Genomic DNA, 27,954 nt, shown 5'->3' with positions numbered 1-27,954 from the left:
CTCTACAAAGTATTGACTATTTGGGGGAGGGTGAATAGTTATGCACACTCAAGTTCAGTTTTTTTGTCTTGTTTGTTTCACAATAAAAAATATTTTGCATCTTCAAAGTGGTAGGCATGTTGTGTAAATCAAATGATACAACAACCCCCCCCCCCCCCCCCCAAATCATTTTTAATCCCAGGTTGTAAGGCAACAAAATAGTAAAAATGCCAAGGGGTGAATACTTTCACAAGCCACTGTATCATCATTCTCATTCTTTCCTCAGTTCACCTCATCCAGTTCCCAACTAAATCCAAAAACAACAGAATTGACTACAAACAAACTAGTACTACATTACGTCACCTCTATACATAGGCCATGTGCATTTTCTTCTGGTGTATCCTGAGGTAGCTCCTCTCTGAGAACCTCTTCCCACAGTGCGTACAGGCAAACGGCCTCTCTCCCGTGTGGACCTTCAGGTGCATTTTTAGTTGGTGCTGGTGGGAGAACCTCTTCTCACACTGGGGGCAGCTGTAGGGTTTCTCCCCTGTGTGGACCCTCTGGTGCCTCTTCAGGTTTGACGAGTCTGAGAAACTGGCCCGGCACAGGTGGCAGCTAAACGGTTTCTCCCCCGTGTGCATCCTCTGGTGGATCTCCACCTGTTTGGGGAAACTGAAGGCTTTCCCACAGAACGAACACGGGAAGCGCTTCTCTTTGGCCCTGCCACCTTTGCTGATTCCGTCTCTGCTACTCTCATTTGTCAATGGGCTTGTGTAGCCATTTAGTGTTGAGGCACTGGCATTGTCTGAGGTCTGGTTTAACATTAGGAGAGTGTGAGGCCGAAGGCCAGGGAGTGTCTGTGTTGTCGCAGGGTCCATGTTCCAGTTGATAGATCCTATAGAAGGCAGGCTGAAGGCAGCACCTGTTAGGGAGTTAACCTGAGGCCCCATCAGTCTCTCTGAATCACAACTATAGGAGCAGGATGGACCATCGCTAGCCGGGTCTGTGTCTGATCTCTCCCACCGCATACCAACACCTCCCCATCCCCGTAGACCAAATCGACGCCTCGCTCTGGTCTCCGCCAGTCTGTTGTCTTGGAGACTAAGTTTGGTTGTTTTGCATTCAATTGTCTGTTTCTGGTTGTGGTTAACAGTGTTGTTCCCCAGCCCAGAGTTGAGGATGCTGTCCCATCCCCTGGCCTCCACTAAGTCGCCTTTGGTCCTGGCCTGCTCGGTGGTGATGTCCCCTGGGCACTTGGCTGCACCCATCTGGATCTGGGAGTCCAAGATGGCCACCCAGTCTCCTCTGTTAGCGTCCAGCCAACTACCTTAAGGAATAAGTAAAAAAATGTACTTTACAAACATGGCAGAGAACTTTACATATGGATTTTTTTGTCAATTACCTTGTCAATTTCATACAGTGTGTTTTTGTATGTAAACATAAGTTGTATTGATTTAATTTCACTATATCCAGGTGCATCACTATTCCCATTTTAGATCTATTACTGGTTATTACAGTGCATTCGGAAAGTTTTCAGACCACTTCCCTTTTTCCACATTTTTACGTTACAACCTTATTCTAAAATTGTTTAAATAAATGTTTTAACTCGTCAATCTATACACAAGACCCCATAATGACAAAGCCAAAACTGTTGTTTAAAAAAAATAAAAAGACACCTTATTTACATAAGTATTCAGACCCTTTGCTATGACACTCAAAATTGAGCTCCGGTGCATCTTGTTTCCATTGATCATCCTTGATGTTTCTACAACTAGATTGGATTCCACCTGTGGTTAAAAAATAAAAAAAATCTTAAATGGAAGAAGTTTGGAACTACCAAAAACTTCTTAGAGCTGGCCGTCCAGTCAAACTGAACAATCCGGGGAGAAGGGCCTTGGTCAGGGAGTTCCTCTGTGGAGATGGGAGAACCTTCCAGACGGACAACCATCTCTGCAGCACTCCACCAATCAGGCCTTTATGGTAGAGTGGCCAGACGGAAGACACTCCTCAGTAAAAGGCACAAGACGGCCCGCTTGAAGTTTGCCAAAAGGCACCTAAAGGACTCTGACCATAAGAAACGAGATTCTCTGGTCTGATGAAACCAAGGACAACGACCCTAAGCACACAGCCAAGACAACACAGGAGTGGCTTCGGGACAAGTCTCTGAATGTCCTTGAGTGGCCCAGCCAGAGCCCGGACTTGAACACATCTCAGAGACCTGTAAATAGCTGTGCAGCGACGCTCCCCATCCAACGCTCCCCATCCGACAGAGCTTGAGGATCTGCAGAGAAGAATGGGAGAAACTACCCAAATACAGGTGTGCCAAGCTTGTAGTGTCATACCCAAGAATAATTGAGGCTGTAATCACTGCCAAAGGTCCATCACCTATGTACTGAATACTTACAGTACCAATCAAACGTTTGGACACACCTACTCATTCCAGGGTTTTTCTTTATTTTTACATTCTAGAATAATAGTGAAGACAAACTATGAAATAACACATATGGAATCATAGTAACCAAAAAACTGTTAGAAGAATCAAAAATATCTTGATTTGTTTAAGTAGCCACCCTTTGCCTTGATGACATACTCTTGGCATTCTCTCAACCAGCTTCACCTGGAATGCTTTTCCAACGGTCTTGAAGGAGTTTCCACATATGCTGAGCACCTGTTGGCTGCTTTTCCTTCACTCTGCGGTCCAACTCATCTCAAACCTTCTTAAAGATAAGCTTCTCCTTAATGCAACCGCTGTGTCAGATTTCAAAAAAGCTTTACGGCAAAAGCACACCATGCGATAATCTGAGTACAGTGCTCAGCCACCAAAACAAGCCATACAGATACCCGCCATGTTGTGGAGTCAACAAAAGCCAGAAATAGCGCTATAAATATTCACTTACCTTTGATCTTCATCGGAATGCACTCCCAGGAATCCCAGTTCCACAATAAATGTTTGTTTTGTTCGATAAAGTTCATCTTTATGTCCAAATACCTCCTTTTTGTTCGTGCGTTTAGTTCACTAATCCAAATGCACAAGGCTAAGTCCAGACAAAGTCAAAAAAGTTCCATTAACATTCGTAGAAACATGTCAAACGATATATATAATCAATCTTTAGGATGTTTTTATCATAAATCTAGAATAATATTCCAACCGGACAATTCCTTTGTCATTAGAAAGGGAATGAATCTAACGGCCGCGCGCGAACAACAACTCGAGGCTTTCAGCCAGACCTCTGGTCAAACAGCTCTTATTAGCTCATTCTAAAGACTGTTGACTTCTAGTGGAAGCCTTAGGAAGTGCAATCTGACCCAATTTACACTGCATATTGGATAGGCAATCACTTGAAAAACTACAAACCTCAGATTTCCCACTTCCTGGTTGGATTCTTCTCAGGTTTTTTCCTGCCATATGAGTTCTGTTAGACTCAAATCATTCAAACAGTTTTAGAAACTTCAGAGTGTTTTCTATCCAAGTCTACTAATAATATGCATATCCTAGCTTCTGGGCCTGAGTAGCAGGCAGTTTACTCTGGGCATGCTTTTCATCCGGAAGTGAAAATATTGCCCCCTACCCCAAAGAAGTTAATTGGGTTAAGGTCGGGTCAGCACTCCATCACTCTCCTTCTTGGTCAAATAGCCCTTACACAGCCTGGAGGTGTGTTGGGTCATTGTCCTGTTGAAAAATAAATGATAGTCCCACTAAGCTCAAACCAGATTGGATCGTGTATCACTGCAGAATGCTGTGGTAGCCATGCTGGTTAAGTGTGCCTTGAATTCTAAATAAATCACTGACAGTATCACCAGCAAAGCACCATCACACCACCTCCTCCATGCTTCACGGTGGGAACCACACATGCAGAGAACATCCGTTCACCTACTCTGCGTCACAAAGAATTTGGACTCAGCAGACCAAAGGACGGATTTCCACCGGTCTAATGTCCATTTCTTGTGTTTCTTGGCCCAAACAAGTCTGTTCTTCTTATTGGTGTCCTTTAGTAGTGTTTTCTTTGCAGAAATTTGACGAAGGCCTAATTCAAGCAATTGATGTTGTTTGTTTTAGTTTGGCTGCAATCTGAAGTGCAGTTAATTGCCGATTTCTGAGGCTAGTAACTAATGAACTTGTCTGCAGTAGAGGTAACTCTGGGTCTTCCTTTCCTGTGGCGGTCCTCATGAGAGCCAGTTTCATCATAGCGCTTGATGGATTTTGCGACTGCACTTGAAGAACCTTTCAAAATTCTTTCATTTTCCGTATTGACTGACCTTCATGTCTTAAAGTAATGATGGACTGTCGTTTCTCTTTGCTTATTTGAGCTGTTCTTGCCAAATTATGGAGTTGGCCTTTTACCAAATACGGCTATCTTCTGTATACCACCCCTACCTTGTCACAACACAACTGATTGGCTCAAATGCATTAAGGAAAGAAATTCCACAAATGAACTTTAACAAGGCCTGTTAATTGAAATGCGTTCCATTCCAACTCATGAAGCTGGTTGAGAGAATGCCAAGAGTGTGCAAAGCTGTCATCAAGGCAAAAGCTACTTGGAAGAATCTCAAATTATAAAATATATTTTGATTTAACACAATGTTATTTCATAGTTTTGATGTCTTCACTATTGTTCTACAATGTAGAAAATAATACAAGTAAAACCTTGGAATTAGTAGGTGTGTTCAAACTTTTGACTGATACTGTATGCAAATGTAATATTTCCAGGTGTTTTGTCAATACATGTGCAAACATTTCTAAACCTGTTTTTGCTTTGACATTATTGAATTTTTAATTAAAACTTCTTTTTTTTTTTAGAATAAGGCTAACTTAACAATGTGGCGAAAGTCAAGGGGTCTGAATACTTTCCGGATGCACTGTATATACAAGGTATTTAAAGTAAACTAAAACAAATGAATCAAACTATTTAGTAAACTGATTATAATTAAGAAACCCATTTGAAAAACAAACTTATCTTTGACTCCAAAACAAACTAAAATCTATTATGAATTATGTTCAGTTGTAGTTTTTTCAACAAAACAATTGTGCTAAAATCTAAGAGTTTAGGCTTTTTCCTAATGGACTTTAAGCTTCTGAATCTGGCGGGTCACATTGAGATTTACTTTCATTTAAAGGTAGACTCAGCGAGATGACCTTGCCATGAGCAGCTCCGCAGATATTGTTTGCGTTCCCCTGCTCAGATGTTACATGCATCAACCAATGGTTGCGTACCACGTCAGACTGTGCAGTCGTGCACTAGATTGCTGTAACATGTCGGTAGTGTTCCTCTGCTCAGACGTTGCTGACACGTGTCATGACGTTGCCCTCTTTGGGTACAGCAAGCCCCATCCCCCTCTCCCTGCCTCCTACACACAGGCTGCTGTGGTTAGAGAGAGGTCGTAAATTCCTGAGGAGATGATCTCCTCATGGCCACAGTATAGAGACCGAGTGAATTTTCATAGAGAACAAAGGAATTTCTTCCACCTCACAGAACTTGAGGTCCGAACAACATTTATGTTCCGGAGAAGGTATAAAAGATCGGTGAAGAATCCAGCTACGGGGGCCTCCCGGGTGGCGCAGTGGTTAAGGGCACTGTACTGCAGCGCCAGCTGTGCCATCAGAGTCCCTGTTTGCGACCAGGCTCTGTCGTAACCGGCCGCGACCGGGAGGTCCATGGGGCGACGCACAATTGGCCTAGCGTCGTCCGGGTTAGGGAGGGCTTGGTCGGTAGGGATGTCCTTGTCTCATCGCGTATCAGCGACTCCTGTGGCGGGCCGGGCGCAGTGCGCGCTAACCAAGGTTGCCAGGTGCACGGTGTATCCTCCGACACATTGGTGCGGCTGGCTTCCGGGTTGGATGCGCGCTGTGTTAAGAAGCAGTGCGGCTGGTTGGGTTATGTATTGGATGACTTTCAACCTTCGTCTCTCCCGAGCCCGTACGGGAGTTGTAGCGATGAGACAAGATAGTAGCTACTACAACAATTGGATACCATGAAATTGGGGAGAAAAAGGGGTAAAATTCTAAAAAAAAAAAGAATCCAGCTACGAATTGGTTACAACTTGGGGAAGCTCATGGGAGACGGTGCGGCACATTACCATAAAGCTGTTTATATAATAGCCTCAGATATGAGGTTTACATCTAATTGTTGTATAAGATGAATGAGTGAGGATGATACTGTTTGTAAAATTGTGTAATGTGATTTTGGGCTGTTTAATGAAGGAAACTCCAATTCCCTTTGAGTTGAACTAAATCAGAGGACCGCCCATGAGCCCAGTTAGGGTCGAGCATCCTGGGACAGGCCCCTTTCTGCAACTCCCGAATAAAACCCCAACTTTGAATGTCTCAACAGACCATGTTTTCTCTCAATCACGAGAGGACAAAGGTTGCAGACCAGCTTACCTCGATAAAGAGAGGGCCAAGGTTTGAGACGATTGCTGAATCTTTTAACCATACCACGTGGTTAAACTCTTAGACTATCGATACCGACAGAATAAGAACAAGTCTTTGATATTAATTACTAGTCTGCAGCTAGGAATTCGGTATCATTGAACGCAAAGAACGACAACCGCCGAAACATCCATTCTATAACGACATATATGAGAGAGAGAGAACGAGAGACAAAAGGAGAGCGAGAGCGAGAGACAAAAGGAGGGAGAGAGCGAGAGAGACAAAAGGAGAGCGAGAGAGACACAAAGAGAGAGAGAGACACAAAAGGAGAGAGAGACACAAAAGGAGAGAGAGAGAGAGACACAAAAGGAGAGACAAAAGGAGAGAGAGAGAGAGACAAAAGGAGAGAGAGAGACAAAAGGAGAGAGAGAGACAAAAGGAGAGAGAGAGAGACAAAGAGAGAGAGAGAGAGACAAGGAGAGAGAGAGGGAGAGAGGGAGAGAGAGAGAGAGAGAGACAAAAGGAGAGAGAGAGAGCGAGAGACAGACAAAAGGAGAGAGAGAGAGAGAGACAAAGGAGAGAGAGAGAGAGAGACAAAGGAGAGAGAGAGAGAGAGACAAAAGGAGAGAGAGAGAGAGAGACAAAAGAAGAGAGAGAGAGAAAGACAAAAGGAGAGAGAGAGAGAGAAAGACAAAAGGAGAGAGAGAGAGTCAAAAGGAGAGAGAGAGAGAGAGAGACAAAAGGAGAGAGAGAGAGACAAAAGGAGAGAGAGAGAGAGAGAGAGACAAAAGGAGAGAGAGAGAGAGAGAGAGAGAGACAAAAGGAGAGAGAGAGAGAGAGACAAAAGGAGAGAGAGAGAGAGAGACAAAAGGAGAGAGAGAGAGAGAGACAAAAAGAGAGAGAGAGACAAAAGAAAAGAGAGAAAAAGAGAGAGAGAGAGAGAGAGAGAGAGAGAGACAAAAGGAGAGAGAGAGACAAAAGGAGAGAGAGACAAGAGAGAGACAAAAGGAGAGCGAGAGAGAGACAGAGAGAGAGAGAGAGACAAAGAGAGAGAGAGAGACAAAAAGAGAGAGAGAGAGAGACACAGAGGGAGAGAGAGAGAGAGACAAAGAGAGAGAGAGAGACAAAAAGAGAGAGAGAGAGAGACAAAAAGAGAGAGAGAGAGAGACAGAGAGGGAGAGACAGAGAGAGAGAGAGAGACAAAAAGAGAGAGAGAGAGAGACCAAGAGAGAGAGAGAGACAAAAGGAGAGAGAGAGAGAGACAAAAGGAGAGAGAGACAAGAGAGACAAAAGGAGAGCGAGAGAGAGACAGAGAGAGAGAGACAAAGAGAGACAAAGAGAGAGAGAGAGAGACAAAAAGAGAGAGAGAGAGACAGAGAGGGAGAGAGAGAGAGAGAGAGAGAGAGACAAAAAGAGAGAAAGAGAGAGACAAAAGGAGAGAGAGAGATACAAAAGGAGAGAGAGAGAGACACAAAAGGAGAGAGAAAAAGAGAGAGAGAGAGAGAGACAAAAAGAGAGAGAGACAAAGAGAGAGAGAGAGACAAAAGGAGAGAGAGAGAGACAAAAGGAGAGAGAGAGAGACACAAAAGGAGAGAGAAAAAGAGAGAGAGAGAGAGAGACAAAGAGAGAGAGAGACAAAAAGAGAGAGAGAGAGAGACAAAGAGACAAAAAGAGAGACAAAAAGAGAGAGAGAGAGACAAAAAGAGAGAGAGAGAGACAAAGAGAGAGAGAGACAAGAGAGAGAGACAAGAGAGAGAGAGAGAGAGACAAAAGGAGAGAGAGACAAAAGGAGAGAGAGAGAAAAAGAGAGAGAGAGAGAGAGACAAAAGGAGAGAGAGAGAAAAAGAGAGAGAGAGAGAAAAAGAGAGAGAGAGAGAGAGAGAGACAAAAGGAGAGAGAGAGTGAGACAAAGGGAGAGAGAGAGTGAGACAAAAGGAGAGAGAGAGACAAAGAGAGAGAAAGAGAGAGACAAAGAGAGAGACAAAGAGACAAAAAGAGAGAGAGAGACAAAAGGAGAGAGAGAGAGACAAAAGGAGAGAGAGCGACAAAGAGAGAGAGAGAGAGAGAGAGAGAGACAAAAGGAGAGAGAGCGAGACAAAAGGAGAGAGAGAGAGGGAGACAAAAGGAGAGAGAGAGAGAGAGAAAGAGAAAAGGAGAGAGAGAGACAAAAGGAGAGAGAGAGAGCGAGACAGAGAGAGAGAGAGAGAGACAAAGAGAGAGAGAGAGAGACAAAGAGAGAGAGAGAGACAAAAAGAGAGAGACAAAAAGAGAGAGAGACAAAAAGAGAGACAGAGAGAGACAAAAAGAGAGACAGAGAGAGACAAAAGGAGAGAGAGAGAGACAAAAAGAGAGAGAGAGACACAAAAGGAGAGAGAGACACAAAAGGAGAGAGAAAAAGAGAGAGAGAGACAAAGAGAGAGAGCGAGACAAAGAGAGAGACAAAGAGAGAGAGACAAAAAGAGAGAGAGAGAAAAGGAGAGAGAGACAAAAGGAGAGAGAGAGAGACAAAAGGAGAGAGAGAGAGAGCAAACTCTCCAACAGAAACTAACTTTTCAACAGATCCCGACGACACACTGAGCGTAAATCTATATATTGATTGCAATTGTTCCTGAATGAGTGAGCTTTCATGTGCAAGGTATTAGCATTTCAAAATGTATAAATGATCAACTGTTGTCTTCTCAGTCGACCCCCACTTCCCTTTTGTACACCAAGCCGGTTTAGCCCACTAGGGAAACTCCGTTATCATTTCCTTGTAACTATCAACTGTTTGTTTATGCATTTCTGTGAATTACTTAGTTAATAAATACATAAATTGTCTTAAATCATTTATGGATGACTCATAGTGAAGACTGGGTTCGTGCAGATAACCAACAATTTACAACGTTTGGAATGAGACTGATGTGAGGTAAAGTGAATAATTCACTAATTCGAAGACTAATTGATCAGATATAAAATATCTGAAAAGTTATTAGGAAAATTATAACTTTGTAATCTGAATATTTTCCTTGGTGCCCCGACTTCCTAGTTAATTACAGTTACATGATTAATCAGTTTAATCACGTAAAACTAATTACAGAGAATCTTTGATTAAAAACTAAAAGTCTTCATTTAATGATAGTAAAGACAACACATGCCAGATCTTACAACACCTAGATGGGTATTATACATATCAGCTAACCACATCATATGGTATAGCAGTATACCAAAAGCTGGTATGCTGGTATGTAAAAAAGCCTATACAGCGTTGAAGTTTAGCCTCCCTCTCCAAAGCTCCTTGTCATTGAGGGAATTGACCCACTACTACTGTTTACTTGGTGCATCTGTCATCTCACTGAGTCTACCTTTAAACCTAACCTAATGACCTGACCCATCACCATATGCATTACTGCCCCACAGTGGCAAGAAGTGACATCCCCAAAAACAGAAATTATAAATGGCTCCGAGCCTCCCACACACAGGCTACTTTCTGTCCCTAAAACAAAAAATTATAAAAACGAAATAAATGTTTTTATAAAACTTAAAAGTGAGTAAATCAGTTCTGAAAACTAACAAACTAAACTGAATTTCAAATAAATCTTAAAACTAATATAAATAAAAACACAAAACTATAATAAACTTGGTATGTAGGCTATATGTACTTCTTACCTTGCTCCCCCATCTTTAGTCCACTCAGCAGATCAATGCTCTCTGGTTCATCTTCTATTGTCTCCTCTTTGACCAGCAGCAGATCCAGCTTCCCATCTTCCATGTCTACTGACTGTAAGAGATAGAGTGAGAAGATGTTGGATCAAGAAATCTGATATGAGCACCCTGCTAAGGAACATCTTCTGATTGGGCAATGAGTAATATGCAAATATGTCAGTTGATTTGATTATTCATATTCTTTCATGGTTTTATCATTGCCATCATGTCTTTGAATGACAAAATTACTCAAGCCCAGGGCCAGTATCCACAAAAAGTCTCAGAGTAGGAGTGCCGTTCTAGGATCTCTCCATATAATCTTATTCATTATGATCTAAAAGGCTAAACTGATCCTAGATCAGCACTCATGTTCTATAAGGCTTTGTGGATACGGGCCCAGACCTAATACCATTCAGACAGTTTACAGTGGGCTCACCTCAGTGAGACTGTGTGTGGTCCTGTGCTGCTCAGCTGGTTCCTCTGTGGGTTCAGGAAGCGGTGTAGTCTCGTTGTCCTCTATGACCATGGTCCCCTCAGGGTTCCCCAGACCCTCCTCACAACCCTCCTCCTTCACCAGCAGCACCTCTGGACCCTCCTCCTGGATGAGAGGTGAGATACAGATTACACAGACATACACTCCCTCAGGTACATACACACAAATAATAAACACACTTTCAATATGTGGGGGCCAAACTTGCAAACATTAGAACAAGTTGAATGTAGCTCTTTACATTCGTACGCATATGCAGGGTTAAAAATAGCAGATTTTGACTGACAAGCGCCTAAACTGGAATGCTATACAGTAACACGCAATACATGACGTCAGAGATCAGGGTCTCCCTTCACAGAGCAGTAATGGTTTTGACTGACAACGGTTCTGAACTTGAACACCATGTGCGGCAAGAAGTTGACCCCACCCCTCCCGCTAATTGCGCAATTTTAGCCATTTTTTTGTTGTCTGAGTGAGGGAAATGCTGTACATAAAGAGGACTTCATGTATTTTGCAAGATGCTATGTTGAGGATTATCATAAATACCGCTTTGATGTCATACAAGCAAGCCAAACACCCATTAGTCCAAATGTGCACTTCACATTTGCATATCATAAAACTCATGTAATATATACATCGTCAACGTTTCTGATCACTCACTATGCTTGATGTACTGTTACAATATGACATGGCATCATACCCTGGGTTCTTCTGACCAGCAATAACATCTGCTAAATGTGTATGCGACCAATAATGTGATTTTGAACAGAATACATTTAGCGGGGAACACGCATCTGAATGCACTTGTGACTATTCTGTGCGCACCAACTGTATGATCTGCTTCTCTGAATTGCCTTGTGCAAGCCAACAACTGTAAGATCGTATTTTGTTTACTTAGCTAGCCATGTTGGCAATAGAACATGCTTTCAAATTATGCACACCTGAGCAGATTGTGATTTAAATGGGCCGTTTCTGGAATGCGTGAACAACAGTAATTGTGTGATGGCGGGGCTGCAGGGCTGTGTTCCAAAGAAAACAACTTGGTCTAGTTCCTCAACAGCACAGCTAGTAGAGCTCAAAATAGCTCCTAATAGTTGATTATTCTTTGAGTCATAAAAGTGCATTGAAATAACGTAGGAACTGCGCACATTTTGGAGAGGCGGGTGTGGCCACTTGGAGATACCAGTTAGACCTCCCAGTCAAACCATTGTCATTTTTTTTGTTTCATGTTACTCTTTCCCAACTTTTTCCGGGAATATTCTTCGTTACTGAATGTATTCAGAGTGTTTTCAGATTTCGTTATTAACAAATGCGGCAAAAATGACAGTAAATGTAAAAATAAATCAAACACTAATCAACAGTTAATGTTTGGATTCAGTCTTGTGTCAGATGAACTGCTTTGTCCTCACCTTTGGTCAAATTTTCCCATAATCTCCAAATGGATCCTTACTAATTAGTGACCTTAATTCATCAATCGAGTACAAACCCCGCAGACACTCGCCCCCCCCCCCATGGAATGAGTTTGACAAGTTTAATATAGGCCAATTCCCACGAGTGTAAGGGGTTAAGCCTCACCCCATTAACATGGTTGACGTAGTGTAACGTGATCAAAGGCTACACGTTAGTTGTTCCCATTACATACGCTTGCACATTTAGCCCTATGCAAACCTCACCAGGTGGCCGTGATTATTTCCGGTAACACATTCTGTATTAGCTTATCAACGATCTTAAAACTTTTTCTCCACAAACCAATGGCATTTCTTAAAATAGGTCAACTTGGCCACCAGAGGGATACATTTCAAACTCCAACTTCAAGGTTTACTTTTGTTCCTCTTCACTTGGCCTGTGTCAATATTGCATGACTTGCATGACCCTTGACTAGGATACTTACGTTTTCGTATATATGACAAAATCCCACGTTTTTGCTTAATACCTTTCTCATACACCCATGTGCTCTTACGGGAAAAATATGTAGGTCTATACATTTAAGTTTGTCGTACATTGTAAAAACATTTTTTTTTAAAACGTTGTAGGGAGCCTTATGGACTTGTCAAATAGCTGTTCATTATCCGCGGGTTCGAGAACCCCTTTCTTCAAACATTTTTGTTAAGGACAAATATTGTTCACTGCTGGTCCACACACGTGACGAAGTGGATGATTATAATCATGCATATATAACATTCTATATGTAAGTGTAGGCCTACACGTCTATATAATTAAGCAATAAGGCCCGAGGGGGTGTGGTATATGGCCAATATACCACGGCTAAGGGCTGTTCTATGGCATGACGCAAGGCAGAGTGTATGTAACCTGTAATCCTACTCTATTATACTTTGTAATGCTCATTCAAGTCAAATAACACACGTGACGAAGTAGCTGATTATAAAAAATGCATATAAAACGTGGTAGGGCTACATTTAGGTGTACATGTCTATGTGATATAGCCTATGCAATATGATTATTAGGCAGTGGCAGTGTTTGTCTGCAAGGCTGAAGAAAGATAGTCATTCTTAATTGTCAAGCTGTTGGCTACATCCCTTCAACACACTAACACAAATATAATTCTACATTTCAAAGGGGGGGGGCAACTAATGTGAGATTCGAACCCTTGCAGATTGTGGAGCTAGGCACTCTACACAGAGGGCAATTTGACCAGTCAGTTAAATACACGTGTCGTTTTTGATTATCAGTACAGGATTTTATACTTCTGTTAAGGACTGTTCCATGAACATGTATTGGAACACATCCAACTACATTGACAATTTTTTTGGGGCTAATACCGAATTTGATACAGGAAATAATCACAGCCATCTGGTGAGGTTATCATAGGGCTACATGTGCATGTAATGGGAACAGCGAACATGTAGCCTTTGATTACATGCTACTACTTCAAGGATTTGAATTTGCTGATACTTAAACTTCACCTTTAACGTCAACTTTTAATGTTCGCAAGTACGGCCCCAACGTGTTTACCCATCCCCAATACGTTTGAGTCCTATACTGTAGTTACAGAATGACTTCATTGTTCAACTCATCATGGACATAAATATGATGTTGTGGGTAAAGAGAAGGCAGTTATGATAAGTCAAAAGTCAGACAAATGTGACTAAACTATTTTGACGTGTACAGTAGGTGTTTGTTAGTGTGTGGGTATGTGTAGGTACAGTGCCTTGCGAAAGTATTCGGCCCCCTTGAACTTTGCGACCTTTTGCCACATTTTAGGCTTCAAACATAAAGATATAAAACTGTATTTTTTTGTGAAGAATCAACAACAAGTGGGACACAATCATGAAGTGGAACGACAATTATTGGATATTTAAAACTTTTTTAACAAATCAAAAACTGAAAAATTGGGCGTGCAAAATTATTCAGCCCCCTTAAGTTAATACTTTGTAGCGCCACCTTTTGCTGCGATTACAGCTGTAAGTCGCTTGGGGTATGTCTATCAGTTTTGCACATCGAGAGACTGAAATTTTTTCCCATTCCTCCTTGCAAAACAGCTCGAGCTCAGTGAGGTTGGATGGAGAGCATTTGTGAACAGCAGTTTTCAGTTCTTTCCACAGATTCTCGATTGGATTCAGGTCTGGACTTTGACTTGGCCATTCTAACACCTGGATATGTTTATTTTTGAACCATTCCATTGTAGATTTTGCTTTATGTTTTGGATCATTGTCTTGTTGGAAGACAAATCTCCGTCCCAGTCTCAGGTCTTTTGCAGACTCCATCAGGTTTTCTTCCAGAAGGAGCCAAATACAGGACCAATCCATCTTCCCATCAATTTTAACCATCTTCCCTGTCCCTGCTGAAGAAAAGCAGGCCCAAACCATGATGCTGCCACCACCATGTTTGACAGTGGGGATAGTGTGTTCAGGGTGTTGCTTTTACGCCAAACATAACGTTTTGCATTGTTGCCAAAAAGTTCAATTTTGGTTTCATCTGACCAGAGCACCTTCTTCCACATGTTTGGTGTGTCTCCCAGGTGGCTTGTGGCAAACTTTAAACAACACTTTTTATGGATATCTGTAAGAAATGGCTTTCTTCTTGCCACTCTTCCATAAAGGCCAGATTTGTGCAATATACGACTGATTGTTGTCCTATGGACAGAGTCTCCCACCTCAGCTGTAGATCTCTGCAGTTCACCCAGAGTGATCATGGGCCTCTTGGCTGCATCTCTGATCAATCTTCTCCTTGTATGAGCTGAAAGTATAGAGGGACGGCCAGGTCTTGGTAGATTTGCAGTGGTCTGATACTCCTTCCATTTCAATATTATCGCTTGCACAGTGCTCCTTGGGATGTTTAAAGCTTGGGAAATCGTTTTGTATCCAAATCCGGCTTTAAACTTCTTCACAACAGTATCTCGGACCTGCCTGGTGTGTTCCTTGTTCTTCATGATGCTCTCTGCGCTTTTAACGGACCTCTGAGACTATCACAGTGCAGGTGCATTTATACGGAGACTTGATTACACACAGGTGGATTGTATTTATCATCATTAGTCATTTAGGTCAACGTTGGATCATTCAGAGATCCTCACTGAACTTCTGGAGAGAGTTTGCTGCACTGAAAGTAAAGGGGCTGAATAATTTTGCATGCCCAATTTTTCAGTTTTTGATTTGTTAAAAAAGTTTGAAATATCCAATAAATGTCGTTCCACTTCATGATTGTGTCCCACTTGTTGTTGATTCTTCACAAAAAAATACAGTTTTATATCTTTATGTTTGAAGCCTGAAATGTGGCAAAAGGTCGCAAAGTTCAAGGGGGCCGAATACTTTCGCAAGGCACTGTATATTTAGTAAGTGTATATTGGTGATAAAGGCCTGTTGGTTGCTGTTGCATAACAGGGTGAGATGTATACTAAAGAGTGAATGAAAGTCTTAGTATGAAAAGTCCCATTTTGTGTTTTATTGAACATAAGTTTTAAATAAACCATATGAAAACTACACACACATGATAAACGGCATAAATTCTCATTAAATGTGTCTGGGGGGTGGGGGGGGGGAATTAAGTAGTTCAATGAAAGTAACGAAATAGGCATTTGAACATCATATAGCCTACACAGTAGAAACAACATGTAACAGACGTTAGGCATGTGGCTTATACACAGTGTACAAATCATTAGAAACACCTGCTCTGTCCATGGCATAGACTGTCCAGGTGAAAGCCATGATCCCCCTACTGAAGTCACCTGTTAAAATCACTTCAGATCAGTGTAGATGAAGGGGAGGTGACAGCTTAAGGAAGGATTTTAAGCCTGGAGGTAATTGAGACATGGATTGTGTGTGTGTGTTTGTGTGCCATTCAGAGGGTGAATATGCAAGACAAAATATTTAAGTGCCTTTGAACAAACGGGGTATGGTAAGACATATGCAGCCAACTTGAGTCAGCATCCCTGTTGAACGCTTTCGACACCTTGTCGTGTCCGTGCCTCGACGAATTGAAGCGGTTCTGAGAGGAAAAGGGGGTGTAACTCAATAGTAGGAAGGTGTTCCTAATGTTTTGTACACTGAATGTATATCACAATGTATGTGTATTTATTGGTGATCCCGATTAGCTGCTGCCAAGTGAATGGTTGTCCCAAATACATTGCTTTTAGTTTTTTAAATATTTAGTACTAGCTTATTACTTGCCACCCATTCTAAAACTGACTGCAGTTCTTTAAGTGTTGCAGTGATTTCACTTGCTGTGGTAGCTGACGTGTATAATGTTCAGTCATCAGCATGCATGCATCTTTTATTCGCCATACAGCCAACTTTTTTTCCTCCTTTCTCTTAATATCTCAAAAGGTATTGCCAGTATCAAATCCTAAACTTGTATTTCTACCTAACTACCTAGTAATCAATTTGGTAAAGCTCTGCCTACCGCGTAGTATGATTGACATGCATTATGCTCTTCAATTCTTGATGGTTGCTTTGCACAGTCCTGTAACCATCATCCCACCAGTTTCTAAACTTTGAGGCACGTCACTTCGCCTATCACTTCGCATAGCCCACCACTAAGTGTGCACTGTTTTCTTAAACCACAACTGGGTGGATCCATAAAGAATTACTGTGAGAATAAATATCACTGAATGACAAAAATATTATGGAATAAAGTAGGTTAATGCAATTGAAGGCACGTATCAAATTGTTGCTTGATGAAACTCCCAAAGTCATCCAATCGGTGGTAATAAATCTGAAGCAATAGCCTACCCACGTGGTCGACTAAATCATAATTTCCACACCATTTTGATTGGGACTGCGCCCTCGTGCTGCTTTGAGACAAGCGTTGGGACTCGTCTTGATAATTCAATGTCAGATTTTTGTTTTCATTGAACCTCCGTTTGGATATTGGTTAGGCTACAATTAGACTGGGGAAATGTTAGCTATGTTGAGGTGAGAGCTGCTCATGATCATGTTGTATAGTTGGCTGATTTATTTGAAAATGGCAGCATGTAATATAGGCCTATGCAGTGTAACAAGTGGATTATTTTGCTCTTCACTTGCAGTTGCTTAGTAGCCTACGCCTACTCTCGACCAAAAGACTGACTTCACAGACTTGTCTCAGGCTATTTGGTTTCTGGCTGAGCAAATCAGAAACCCATAGCATTCAATAATGTAGTCTAATTCAAGTGTAGACCTATTATTTTGCTCGATCGCGTATAGGCAACTCCAAAAGCCTGCGGAAATTGTGAAATATGAAGTCAACTTTTATTTTCTATCAGTATCATGATGAAGATAAGACCCTACACCTGCTCCCTAACAAAGTGGAGCGAGAGAAACGAAATAGATGAAAGGTGGATCAAAAAAGCATGGGCTTGGACTCTGTTTCAGAATATCACAACAGCGGTTGTGTAGGAAATATATTATTTGTATTTTATTCTTACTATAAATGTGTGTTGACTGAATGGGGTGAGTTTGATGACTTAATTCTATTCTATTGACTTAATTCATTTGTACGTAACATAATTAAACTCTGCTAAGCCTATTCTATTCCTTTGAAAATACATTTGATTAGTCTAATGTATTTATTTTTTGATCGTGTATATTCAATGGATTTATTCAAATAAACGCCCACCAGCATGCGCACAGGAGGTATAAAAGGCGATTGCAGGCAAGAATGTGGTAAAAATGTGCCTGTTTGTAAGGGGGTCATATAAACATTGCCCTATTTTTTTATTTTATTTTTTTACAAGCAAAATACCATTCATCTGTGAAAGCAGTAAGACACACAGGCTTTACTCAGTGCCAGCTCATTAGTAAAGACCCAAAAAAAAGGGACATAGACAACTGCCCTGAGAAATGCCCGACTACCTGGATTATGTTGAAGGCTTCCATTCAAGAACACCCTCTGTGTTCTATTAGACATGTAACTCTCAATCCACAAATTAGCAGAGCATGTAAAGGCATAACATGCATTTTTCCAGCATCAAATTATGATCGATAATGCCAAAATCTGCACTGAAGTCTAACAAAACATCTCCCACAAGCTTCTTATTATCAATTTCTTCCAGCCAATCATCATTGCGTAAGTGCAGTACATGTTGAGTGTCCTTCCCTATAAGCATGCTGAAAGTCAGTTGTTAATTTGCTTATTGTGAACTAGCATTGTATCTGGTAAAACACAATTTTTTCCCAAAAGTTTACTACGGGTTGGTAGCTGGTTGATTGGTCGGCTGTTTGAGTTTGTAAAGGGTGCTTTGCTATTCTTCGGTAGCAGAATTACTTTGCTTCCCTCCAGGCCTGAGGGCACTTACTTTCCTGTAAGCTTAGATTGAAGAAATAGCAAATAGGAGTGGCAATATAGTCTGTTACCATCCTCATTCAAGTTGTCAGATGCAATATTCAAACCAGGAATATTCAACAATGAAATGTGTTACTTTCGCTACTCCAAATTAATCTGTGGATCTTTTCTGCTGACAATAATGAAAAGTAATCTTTGTCTTTAATGCAGGGTTTGATCTAAACGTAATAAGCTATAACATGGAATGGTTAATAGTTTATAGAGTGGAATGGTTTTTCTGCTGGTGTATCCTAAGGTATCTCCTCTCGGAGAACCTCTTCCCACAGTGAGGACAGGCGAAAGGCCTTTCTCCCGTGTGGACCTTCAGGTGCCTCTTCAGGCTGCCAGCCTGGGTGAAGCGCATGTGACACTGGGGGCAGCTGTAGGGTTTCTCCCCTGTATGGACCCTCTGATGCCTCTTCAGGTCACTAGACTGGGTGAAGCGCATATGACACTGGGTACAGCTGAAGGGTTTCACCCCTCTGTGGACCCTCTGGTGCCTCTTCAGGTCACTAGACTGGGTGAAGCGCATGTGACACTGGGTACAGTTAAATGGTTTAACCCCTTTGTGGACCCTCTGGTGGATATCCACACTCTGAGGGCTGCTGAAACCTTTGTTACAGAACATGCAGAGGAACCGTTTCTCTTTACTATTGCCTGATGTTGCTTCCCCTCCCGGAGCCTGGGCTCTAGCCCTGTCGTTTGAGTTCAATACCTGATCGAAAAGGACGCGGCCGTGTGAATCGGAAGGCCCCATCATCGTGGACACTGTGTCACAGTCTCCGAACGTGTATAAAGGCGAGTGGGTCGCGACATTTGAATTTGTCCCTAAGCTTTCCCTGTAATCTAAGCAATATCTTCCCTGTGAGTGTCTGTTTCCTAGGTGACTATCTGCATTCCATGTGGGAGAAACGTCGCCCTCCACTTTCACAGTCACATCATTTACGACCAGACCCTCCACCTTCTTATCTTGGCACCCTTCAGAGTATACACTACTACTGTACTGGTTCCAGTCCCCTCTAGACAGATCAGTCTGTGTCTTTAAACCCAAGGGCATGTTGCCAGGGTCCATCTCTGTAGAGTAAGAAGAAAGCGTATCCTCACCGCCAGTGTCTAACACATCACCATCCTCACGGGAATGAACCATCCTCTCGTTCTGGTGAAATACCGGTACATAGTCTGAGCCGGGAGCAGGACAGCCCAGTCTCCACAGCCCAAGTCTCTCTGGGTCTGATCTGTCGTCAGATCCTGTGTGTAAGAGCCTGTGTGTTACAGTTAAAGTCTTGGTGTCTGTCTCGGAATTGAGGACGGAGTTCAGTGTTCCACTGACCTCCATGATGCTGCATCGAGTCCTGGGTTGTGCTGGGGTGGTGGTGGGGTCCTCCGTGGCTACATGGGTTGCTACAGTTGCTCCAGTCTGGATGTCTCTGCTGTGCCGCGGGTTCTCCTCTCCTTCAGACCTCTCCTGCTTGACCTCAGGACCTGCAGCCTCTGCATCTGTAGACTGACACAAGAGAGGAGGTTATCGGTACATGAGTTAAATTGGATAACAAAGAGTTATGTTACTATGTCTGTTTACATGCACAGTAAAAATTATATATTAAACTGATTATGGCAGTAGGCAGATTATGCAATAGTTATGGAAACACCTTACTCTGCTTAGCATAATCGCCTTATGGTCAAAATCGAAGTAAGCATACGCTGATTAAAATACCTGGTTTTCTGAGCAATCTTTTGAATTATTAGGACATGTAAACACCTTAAAATCGGTGTTCCAGCGGTGTATTTGATCTGCGCATAAACTAACACTAGCCGAACGAGCCTCCCTCTGTGGATAGTCAGATTAATAAAAAAGTTTAATCAAAACATTGACATGCTTTGCAAGAAAAACTATTTCCATAACAGTCCTGTTTACATGGACACATCTTTTGGCACTCTGATAAATGTAGAAAATCGCCAATCAAAATAAACATTCTATCATGTTATTTTTGGGAAGCATATTGGATTCTGAATTGGGACTTGTAAAGTTTGTGAAAACTACTTATAAGATGCATACATTCAATTGATCCAAACTCACTTCACTAGAGTTAATAAATCACATTATTGTGTGCATGTACAGTGCCTTGCGAAAGTATTCGGCCCCCTTGAACTTTGCGACCTTTTGCCACATTTCAGGCTTCAAACAAAGATATAAAACTGTATTTTTTTGTGAAGAATCAACAACAAGTGGGACACAATCATGAAGTGGAACGACATTTATTGGATATTTCAAACTTTTTTAACAAATCAAAAACTGAAAAATTAGGCGTGCAAAATTATTCAGCCCCTTTACTTTCAGTGCAGCAAACTCTCTCCAGAAGTTCAGTGAGGATCTCTGAATGATCCAATGTTGACCTAAATGACTAATGATGATAAATACAATCCACCTGTGTGTAATCAAGTCTCCGTATAAATGCACCTGCACTGTGATAGTCTCAGAGGTCCGTCAAAAGCGCAGAGAGCATCATGAAGAACAAGGAACACACCAGGCAGGTCCGAGATACTGTTGTGAAGAAGTTTAAAGCCGGATTTGGATACAAAAAGATTTCCCAAGCTTTAAACATCCCAAGGAGCACTGTGCAAGCGATAATATTGAAATGGAAGGAGTATCAGACCACTGCAAATCTACCAAGACCTGGCCGTCCCTCTAAACTTTCAGCTCATACAAGGAGAAGACTGATCAGAGATGCAGCCAAGAGGCCCATGATCACTCTGGATGAACTGCAGAGATCTACAGCTGAGGTGGGAGACTCTGTCCATAGGACAACAATCAGTCGTATATTGCACAAATCTGGCCTTTATGGAAGAGTGGCAAGAAGAAAGACATTTCTTAAAGATATCCATAAAAAGTGTTGTTTAAAGTTTGCCACAAGCCACCTGGGAGACACACCAAACATGTGGAAGAAGGTGCTCTGGTCAGATGAAACCAAAATTGAACTTTTTGGCAACAATGCAAAACGTTATGTTTGGCGTAAAAGCAACACAGCTCATCACACTGAACACACTATCCCCACTGTCAAACATGGTGGTGGCAGCATCATGGTTTGGACCTGCTTTTCTTCAGCAGGGACAGGGAAGATGGTTCAAATTGATGGGAAGATGGATGGAGCCAAATACAGGACCATTCTGGAAGAAAACCTGATGGAGTCTGCAAAAGACCTGAGACTGGGACGGAGATTTGTCTTCCAACAAGACAATGATCCAAAACATAAAGCAAAATCTACAATGGAATGGTTCAAAAATAAACATATCCAGGTGTTAGAATGGCCAAGTCAAAGTCCAGACCTGAATCCAATCGAGAATCTGTGGAAAGAACTGAAAACTGCTGTTCACAAATGCTCTCCATCCAACCTCACTGAGCTCGAGCTGTTTTGCAAGGAGGAATGGGAAAAAAAGTCAGTCTCTCGATGTGCAAAACTGATAGAGACATACCCCAAGCGACTTACAGCTGTACTCGCAGCAAAAGGTGGCGCTACAAAGTATTAACTTAAGGGGGCTGAATAATTTTGCACGCCCAATTTTTCAGTTTTTGATTTGTTAAAAAAGTTTTAAATATCCAATAAATGTCGTTCCACTTCATGATTGTGTCCCACTTGTTGTTGATTCTTCACAAAAAATACAGTTTTATATCTTTATGTTTGAAGCCTGAAATGTGGCAAAAGGTCGCAAAGTTCAAGGGGGCCGAATACTTTCGCAAGGCACTGTAACTGTACACAATGTCGTAGGGAAGTCTCACAAGGTCCCCAATGGCAGATAAATAAGGATGTACATGTAAGCAAGTGAATAGCTGAGGGGAGCCTTTCTGAAATAAAAGGGCCACATTTGATTTACAAATAGCACATTTTATGCAACACTATTACACTAACCTCTATCACAATAACATTCTGGGTTGAGGTTTTACTCTCCTCATCAACAGTGATTGGTTGTTCATCTTTCCATGTATCGTGTCCCAATGGCTTCACAATGCTCCTGTGGCCTCCAGTGAGATGTCCTTCACCTGAGTGTGTGATTGGGGGAAAAGTGGTGGTTAGGTTAGGGGGGGGCAATATCTTCTGTTTATCAGGGGGAGTTGCAGCACCCCTACTTCCTGTGGTTATGTTGACACCCGTCTACAATTGGCAAGGATGTAAGGTAACACTTAGAACCTCTTGATATACTATTTATGGATTTCATTGAGTAAATAATAGGAAATGCAGTAAATCAAGATTTTGGTTAGAATATGATAGCCATATTGCATAAAGACACTAAGTAATCATACTATCCAAAAACTGACTAAGACCCAATTCTGGGTAACACATCTGAACACGTGCAGAGGGGAACAGGGCGACATACAATGAGCTATATGCAAGCATTTCGCTGCACCCGCAATAACATTTAAACACGTGTATGTGACTAATACAATTTCATGTTGACTGCGACAAGCCGCGCAGCCTCAGACTTCTGCAAAATGTACCTCTTGCCATTCCTCTGTATCGGTCAAGGATCTTGACACTACTGGGACGACTGGCGAGAACGCGCTCTCGTATTGTCCTCTCTGCGCGCTCCCGTGACACCTTCAGTTCTAGTAGTTTCCTCCGCAATGCCCTGTTTTCTTTCTGGCTTTGAGTTATTTCTAAACGAAACACCGCATAGTCGTCGTCTACGAGTTTACAGATCTCTGCCACTGCTGCATTCGCTAGCACCTCCAAGATGGAGGCTATTTGAGTGTGAAAACCCATACAGTTAGCCATTGTTAGCAGCTAATTAGCGTTACCTAGATACATCTATCAACCAAGTCCCGTCTCCAATGCGAATTAAATACTGCCTGGTGTAAGTACCTGATGCTGTGCTGTTAAATTAGTCATATGTTTCAGTTCCATGGTGTTAATAAATGCCAAACTTGGTACCGTTGTGAAACGGTTGTGACTAGATGGAGCTGCGGACGAGATTTACAATTGATTTACCGCGAGAGTTTGGACTGACGATGGTGATGGAGTCGGATATCGCTTAGATTTGCTCAAATTAAAAATCAAGAGCACGCCAGCGTGTAGTCCTAAAACCCAGAAATAAGTTAACTCTGGTACTTTCAGCCAGCCTTGTGGGAAAACTAAATGGGGAAAGGATAGGGGCCGAAAATAAGGTCTGAGGAAATAAACTATAATGTATCAAATTAATCGTTAGCGCACAGATACAGTATAACCAAGCCAATTTGCAAATGCAGCCTAAATGTGGTATTTCAAATAAACACCCTATTGACCAACAGTTATCTGCACACAGTGGCCGTTCTAGCTTGTATGGCTCCCTGGGCGAACCCCCATAACATTTAAAACTATATCAATATACAAAAATAAGACTCATATCAAAAAAGTAACAAAGACAAATAGAAACAAATGTGTTGATTTGTCACTGGAGTGTCAATACATTACCCATCCCCCAACACTGTCAACCAAGAGTTATGACTAAACCAATTCACCTTGGGTGTGCAGACTGGCTTTATATGAACGATTTCACACAAACTCGGGAAAAAATTTCAACAATATGTCTGTGACTTATATCTCCCTCACTAACTTTAAACATCAGCTATCTGAGCAGCTAACCGATCGCTGCAGCTGTACACAGCCCATCTGTAAATAGCCCATCCAATCTACCTACCTCATTCCCATATTGTTTTTATTTACTTTTTTGCTCCTTTGCACACCAGTATTTCTACTTGTACATCATCATCTGCACAATTGCTACTATGGCCTATTTATTGCCTTACCTCCTCATGCCATTTGCACACACTGTATATAGACTTTTTTCTATTGTGTTATTGACTGTACGTTTGTTTATTCCATGTGTAACTCTGTGTTGTTGTTTGTGTCTCACTGCTTTGCTTTATCTTGGCCAGGTCGAAGTTGTAAATGAGAACTTGTTCTCAACTGGCCTACCTGGTTAAATAAAGGTGAAATAAAAAAAATAATACAAATAAAACTATATATTCACAGTATTATGAATGAATTGTGGTTTATTTGGTAGCATCTCATAGTGTGACTGATTTTATTAATTGCTTTAGTACTGTACAAAGTTAGAGGTGCGCTATTTGATAGATTCCCCTGCTCCCCCTACCTCGGGCTTCCAGTGGGGAGACCTGAGGTCAACCTTCCCCAACCCAATCCCCATCTCGTACTTCTGAGTGGGAGACCTTCCCAGGCAGTAGCCTGCCTAGCTCACAAACTAGAATCAGGGCGCCCACTCCGACAAGGTTAATTGACCCATAGTCCCACACGGTGACATGATATCATTGACGTGACGTGCAAATGTGCGGGTGCCCCGTGCCTCCCCCGGCAAGATGCCTGCCCATGTTGCCTACACCTAAATCCGCCACTGTCTGCACATTGTTTTCCTGCCTCTAGCTGCTATTGCCATAGCAAAAGTGATATCGAGTCATATCAGGAACTTATACATTCCTGCTTGGACGTTTTATGTATGAGTTCATGATATTTTGATGTGCTATATTTGCAATATTGTCAATTAAGGTGACCAGATTTTGGAAATGAGAATTGGGGAAATGTTTTTTTTTTTTTATGCACTATGAATGACTTGATTCGAATACTCATTATTTGGGGAAAATTAGTTGGCGGCGCTCGGTGATGTGGGCTGGTGTGGATAAAATGCCAGGCCCGAATTCTTTGTCCCAGTCCGCCCTGAAAAAACCCATCGCACTCCTTCAGTCACATTCCAATTCCTTCAGTCACATTCCAAAGGTACAGCCCTACTAAACAGGCTCGGGGGCCTGTGAGGGTAAAACATTCTTTACCTGGATTTATTGCAATGCCTCTGCTGTAAACAAAAGTATGGATGAAGTGAATTTCTTCGCTCCATCTACCATACGGGTCAAAGTGCACCAACCACTCCTCCTACTTCCTCAGGTATTACATCTGCACATACTTTATGCGCCACCCCCAGAGATAACCCCCTTGATAGGCGCTCTGCTTTGAAGATCCATACACAAAACATTCCAACATGATTTCTCATTTATGAACAAATATGATCACCAATTTTTTTTGTACATAAAGGAAAAGGTTTTACCTGATTATGCCAAGTAATGTTGGGGAAAGGTGTGCTAAAGGTGTTAACCAAAGAGGGACATTATATTTGTTATGAATAGAACATAGCCAAAACCAAATTCAGAGGGGAAATATGGTTTTACACTTCAATGAGTGTTTCAGCTATCGGTAAATCCATTTGAATTCAATCACTTTTTGATGCCATCCCTTTTTATTTGAACAAAACCCATGGTAGAAGTGCTCAGAAAGTAACTTTTGGGATCTGAATACCAAAACATTCAAGCAATAAAGGTGCTCAAAGTTTTTTTTTTTTTTTTTACCCCTTTTTCGTGGTATCCAATTGTTGTAGTAGCTACTATCTTGTATCATCGCTACAACTCCCGTACAGGCTCGGGAGAGACGAAGGTTGAAAGTCATGCGTCCTCCGATACACAACCCAACCTAGCCGCACTGCTTCTTAACACAGCGCGCATCCAACCCGGAAGCCAGCCGCACCAATGTGCTGGAGGAAACACCGTGAACCTGGCAACCTTTGGCTAGCGCGCACTGCGCCCGGCCCGCCACAGGAGTCGAGATGAGACAAGGACATCCCTACCGACCAAGCCCTCCCTAACCCGGACGACGCTAGGCCAATTGTGCGTCGCCCCATGGACCTCCCGGTCGCGGCCGGTTACGACAGAGCCTGGAGAGCTGCAGTACAGCGCCTTTAACCACTGCGCCACCCGGGAGGCCTAGGTGCTCAAAGTTGACCCATTTTGCATAAGATAGACGGTTGAGATTGATATTTAAAAGCTTACAAACAGGGTTGTCAAAAAATTATAAAATAGTTTGACATTTTTTATATTTTAAAATGAAGTATTAATAAAAAGTAAATAATCTAAACCGGTAATCAGATTTTTTTTTCATATTTTCATTTTAGCCTATTTGACATAATCTAAGGTTTTTGTGTTGTGCCCGCCGTCAGTTGAGACACAACATGCTCTTGAATACAGGGTGGTGTCATGTTTTGGATGATAAATGTACTAAAATGCAAACTTTCAAATGGTACCTCAAAGATGGTTGGAGGTCCACATATCTGAGAATGTTGACGTGAATGGGAATATCTGTGGTTTCAAATTATACTGCCAATCCTCCATAGGAAACCTATTGAAATATATAGATAATAGAATAGACATGACATGACCATTTAAATTGACATTAAACGGTGGGTGGACCGAAGGTCATAGTTGTGGTAGTAATTAGAAGTAAAAATGTCAATTGCCGTGGTCTGAAGGAATAGGTCCGTTCTATGAGTTATATTTCTATGACTGAAATGACACCCACCCTGTATTCAAGAGCATGTTGCGTCTCAACTGACGGTGTCTCAAAACTCAGATAATGTCAAATAGTGTCCAGGCTGCAACATTGGAGTTTACGCGTCACTTTCTGACAAGTTCTTCCATGGGCAAACATGTACAGAAAGTTCTGTTTAAATCATAAGGGATGCTGTCAAAAAGTGAGTCAATTCAAATGGATTTATTGTGCCAGCACACCAAACAGTAAGTCTGTATCACGTGAGAATGTGAGCGTACCAAGATGTTCAACTGAGGGAATTCGAGTTTTTTTTGTGGATTACTAAGACACACATGATAACCATAATATGTCAGCTAAACTAAAGAATGGTTCCCAGATATCCCCAGCGCACACCTCAAGCCACACTGCTACGACTTCTCCCTGTTGTGGACACTCCGATGTTTGATAAGTTTACTCTAGAAGGAGAAGCTCTTGTAACATAGTTTGCACTTGAAGGGCCTCTCTTTGGTGTGAACTGTTTGGTGCTGCTTGATATATTTAGTCTTAGTGAAGCACTTCCCACACGTGGGGCAGGCGTATGGCTATTCGGCGTCCGACCTAATGCTCGGCCTCCCACGGTGTGACACAATGATACCAGAGGAGGTAGAAGCAGGAGCCACCCTCAGGTGGTTAGTCTTTGAGCTCCCTCCTTGACCTCTAGCCATTGTTTCTGTGTTGTTGGGATTGTCTGCAGTGTTATAGGCTAGGTACCTCTCATGGTGAAAGCCCATCCTGACCCTGTGTGTATTGGTGGGATAACTATGAGGCAGCTGAGAAAGGCTAGACCCAGGTCCAGGCTTTCTATGAACCCAGTCACCAGGCATTAGAGGAGATCTTGAAGGAGAAAGACTTCCCGTTAGACTCCCACTAGGCGGGTCTCCCACCACTCTCTGTGAAGGCTGAAGCCCAGGGTGACCTGCTCTGTTCATCATGGATACTGTGGTGTTTGTATCATAGGAACAGGAGGGTCTGTCTCTATCAGCCCCAGGCCCTGCTCCATCCCTGCACTGAGACTGTGAAGAGAAGGGTCTGGGCTGCAGACTGGGTCCCTGATTGGAGCCTCTGTCTCTCAGATGACCACCAGGACTGAGGTTGTTCAGTCCACCTGTCCACTGGTTGTGTTCTGTGTGGTGGTGGAGTCTCTGTCCCTCGTGGTTCAGTCCTGGTTCTGACTCGGGAAGGAAGAGCGATGGCTCCTGATCCAGGGTTCTGATCCGGGGCCAGAGTTTGTGACCAGACGCTTCAGAGGTCCACTCTCCCCCGCCAGCAACACCGGATATCAG

General features: G+C 42.3%; 3 protein-coding genes across 7 annotated transcripts in view; 1 reads left to right on the top strand and 2 right to left on the bottom strand.

Moving 5' to 3' along the window:
• Positions 1 to 27,954, top strand: part of LOC110498461 (zinc finger and SCAN domain-containing protein 2) — a 771,911-nt gene that overhangs the window by 350,526 nt on the left and 393,431 nt on the right. The window lies entirely within an intron of this gene.
• LOC110498465 (zinc finger protein 34) overlaps positions 1 to 27,954 on the bottom strand; it is a 210,005-nt gene that overhangs the window by 153,200 nt on the left and 28,851 nt on the right. The gene's annotated exons all lie outside the window — the stretch shown is intronic.
• On the bottom strand, positions 161 to 23,226 carry LOC110498473. 2 transcript variants are annotated; one of them, XM_036953729.1, is made up of 7 exons: positions 22,765 to 23,226; positions 22,178 to 22,308; positions 20,032 to 20,100; positions 19,603 to 19,776; positions 10,464 to 10,625; positions 9,992 to 10,103; positions 161 to 1,306 (listed from the first exon to the last, which is right to left on the bottom strand). In XM_036953729.1, exons 1-7 carry the CDS (start codon positions 23,039 to 23,041, stop codon positions 345 to 347), a joined length of 1,887 nt encoding a protein of 628 aa, XP_036809624.1. In that variant the 5' UTR covers positions 23,042 to 23,226; the 3' UTR covers positions 161 to 344. The 2 variants fall into 2 exon arrangements, with proteins under 2 accessions (XP_036809624.1, XP_021430778.2); XM_021575103.2 differs by lacking the exon at positions 20,032 to 20,100.

This window comes from Oncorhynchus mykiss, chromosome 19, assembly GCF_013265735.2.
Source record: "Oncorhynchus mykiss isolate Arlee chromosome 19, USDA_OmykA_1.1, whole genome shotgun sequence".
NCBI lineage: Eukaryota > Metazoa > Chordata > Actinopteri > Salmoniformes > Salmonidae > Oncorhynchus > Oncorhynchus mykiss.
This window is presented reverse-complemented; position numbering and strand designations above follow the sequence as displayed.

Coding starts and splice junctions, on each gene's coding strand:
- LOC110498473 (XM_036953729.1), bottom strand. CDS start 23,041: ATGGCTAACTGTATGGGTTTTCACACTCAAATAGCCTCCATCTTGGAG. Junction 20,101..22,177: donor AGAATGTTATTGTGATAGAG/GTTAGTGTAATA, acceptor GACTATCCACAG/AGGGAGGCTCGTTCGGCTAG. Junction 1,307..9,991: donor ACTAAAGATGGGGGAGCAAG/GTAAGAAGTACA, acceptor TTATTCCTTAAG/GTAGTTGGCTGGACGCTAAC.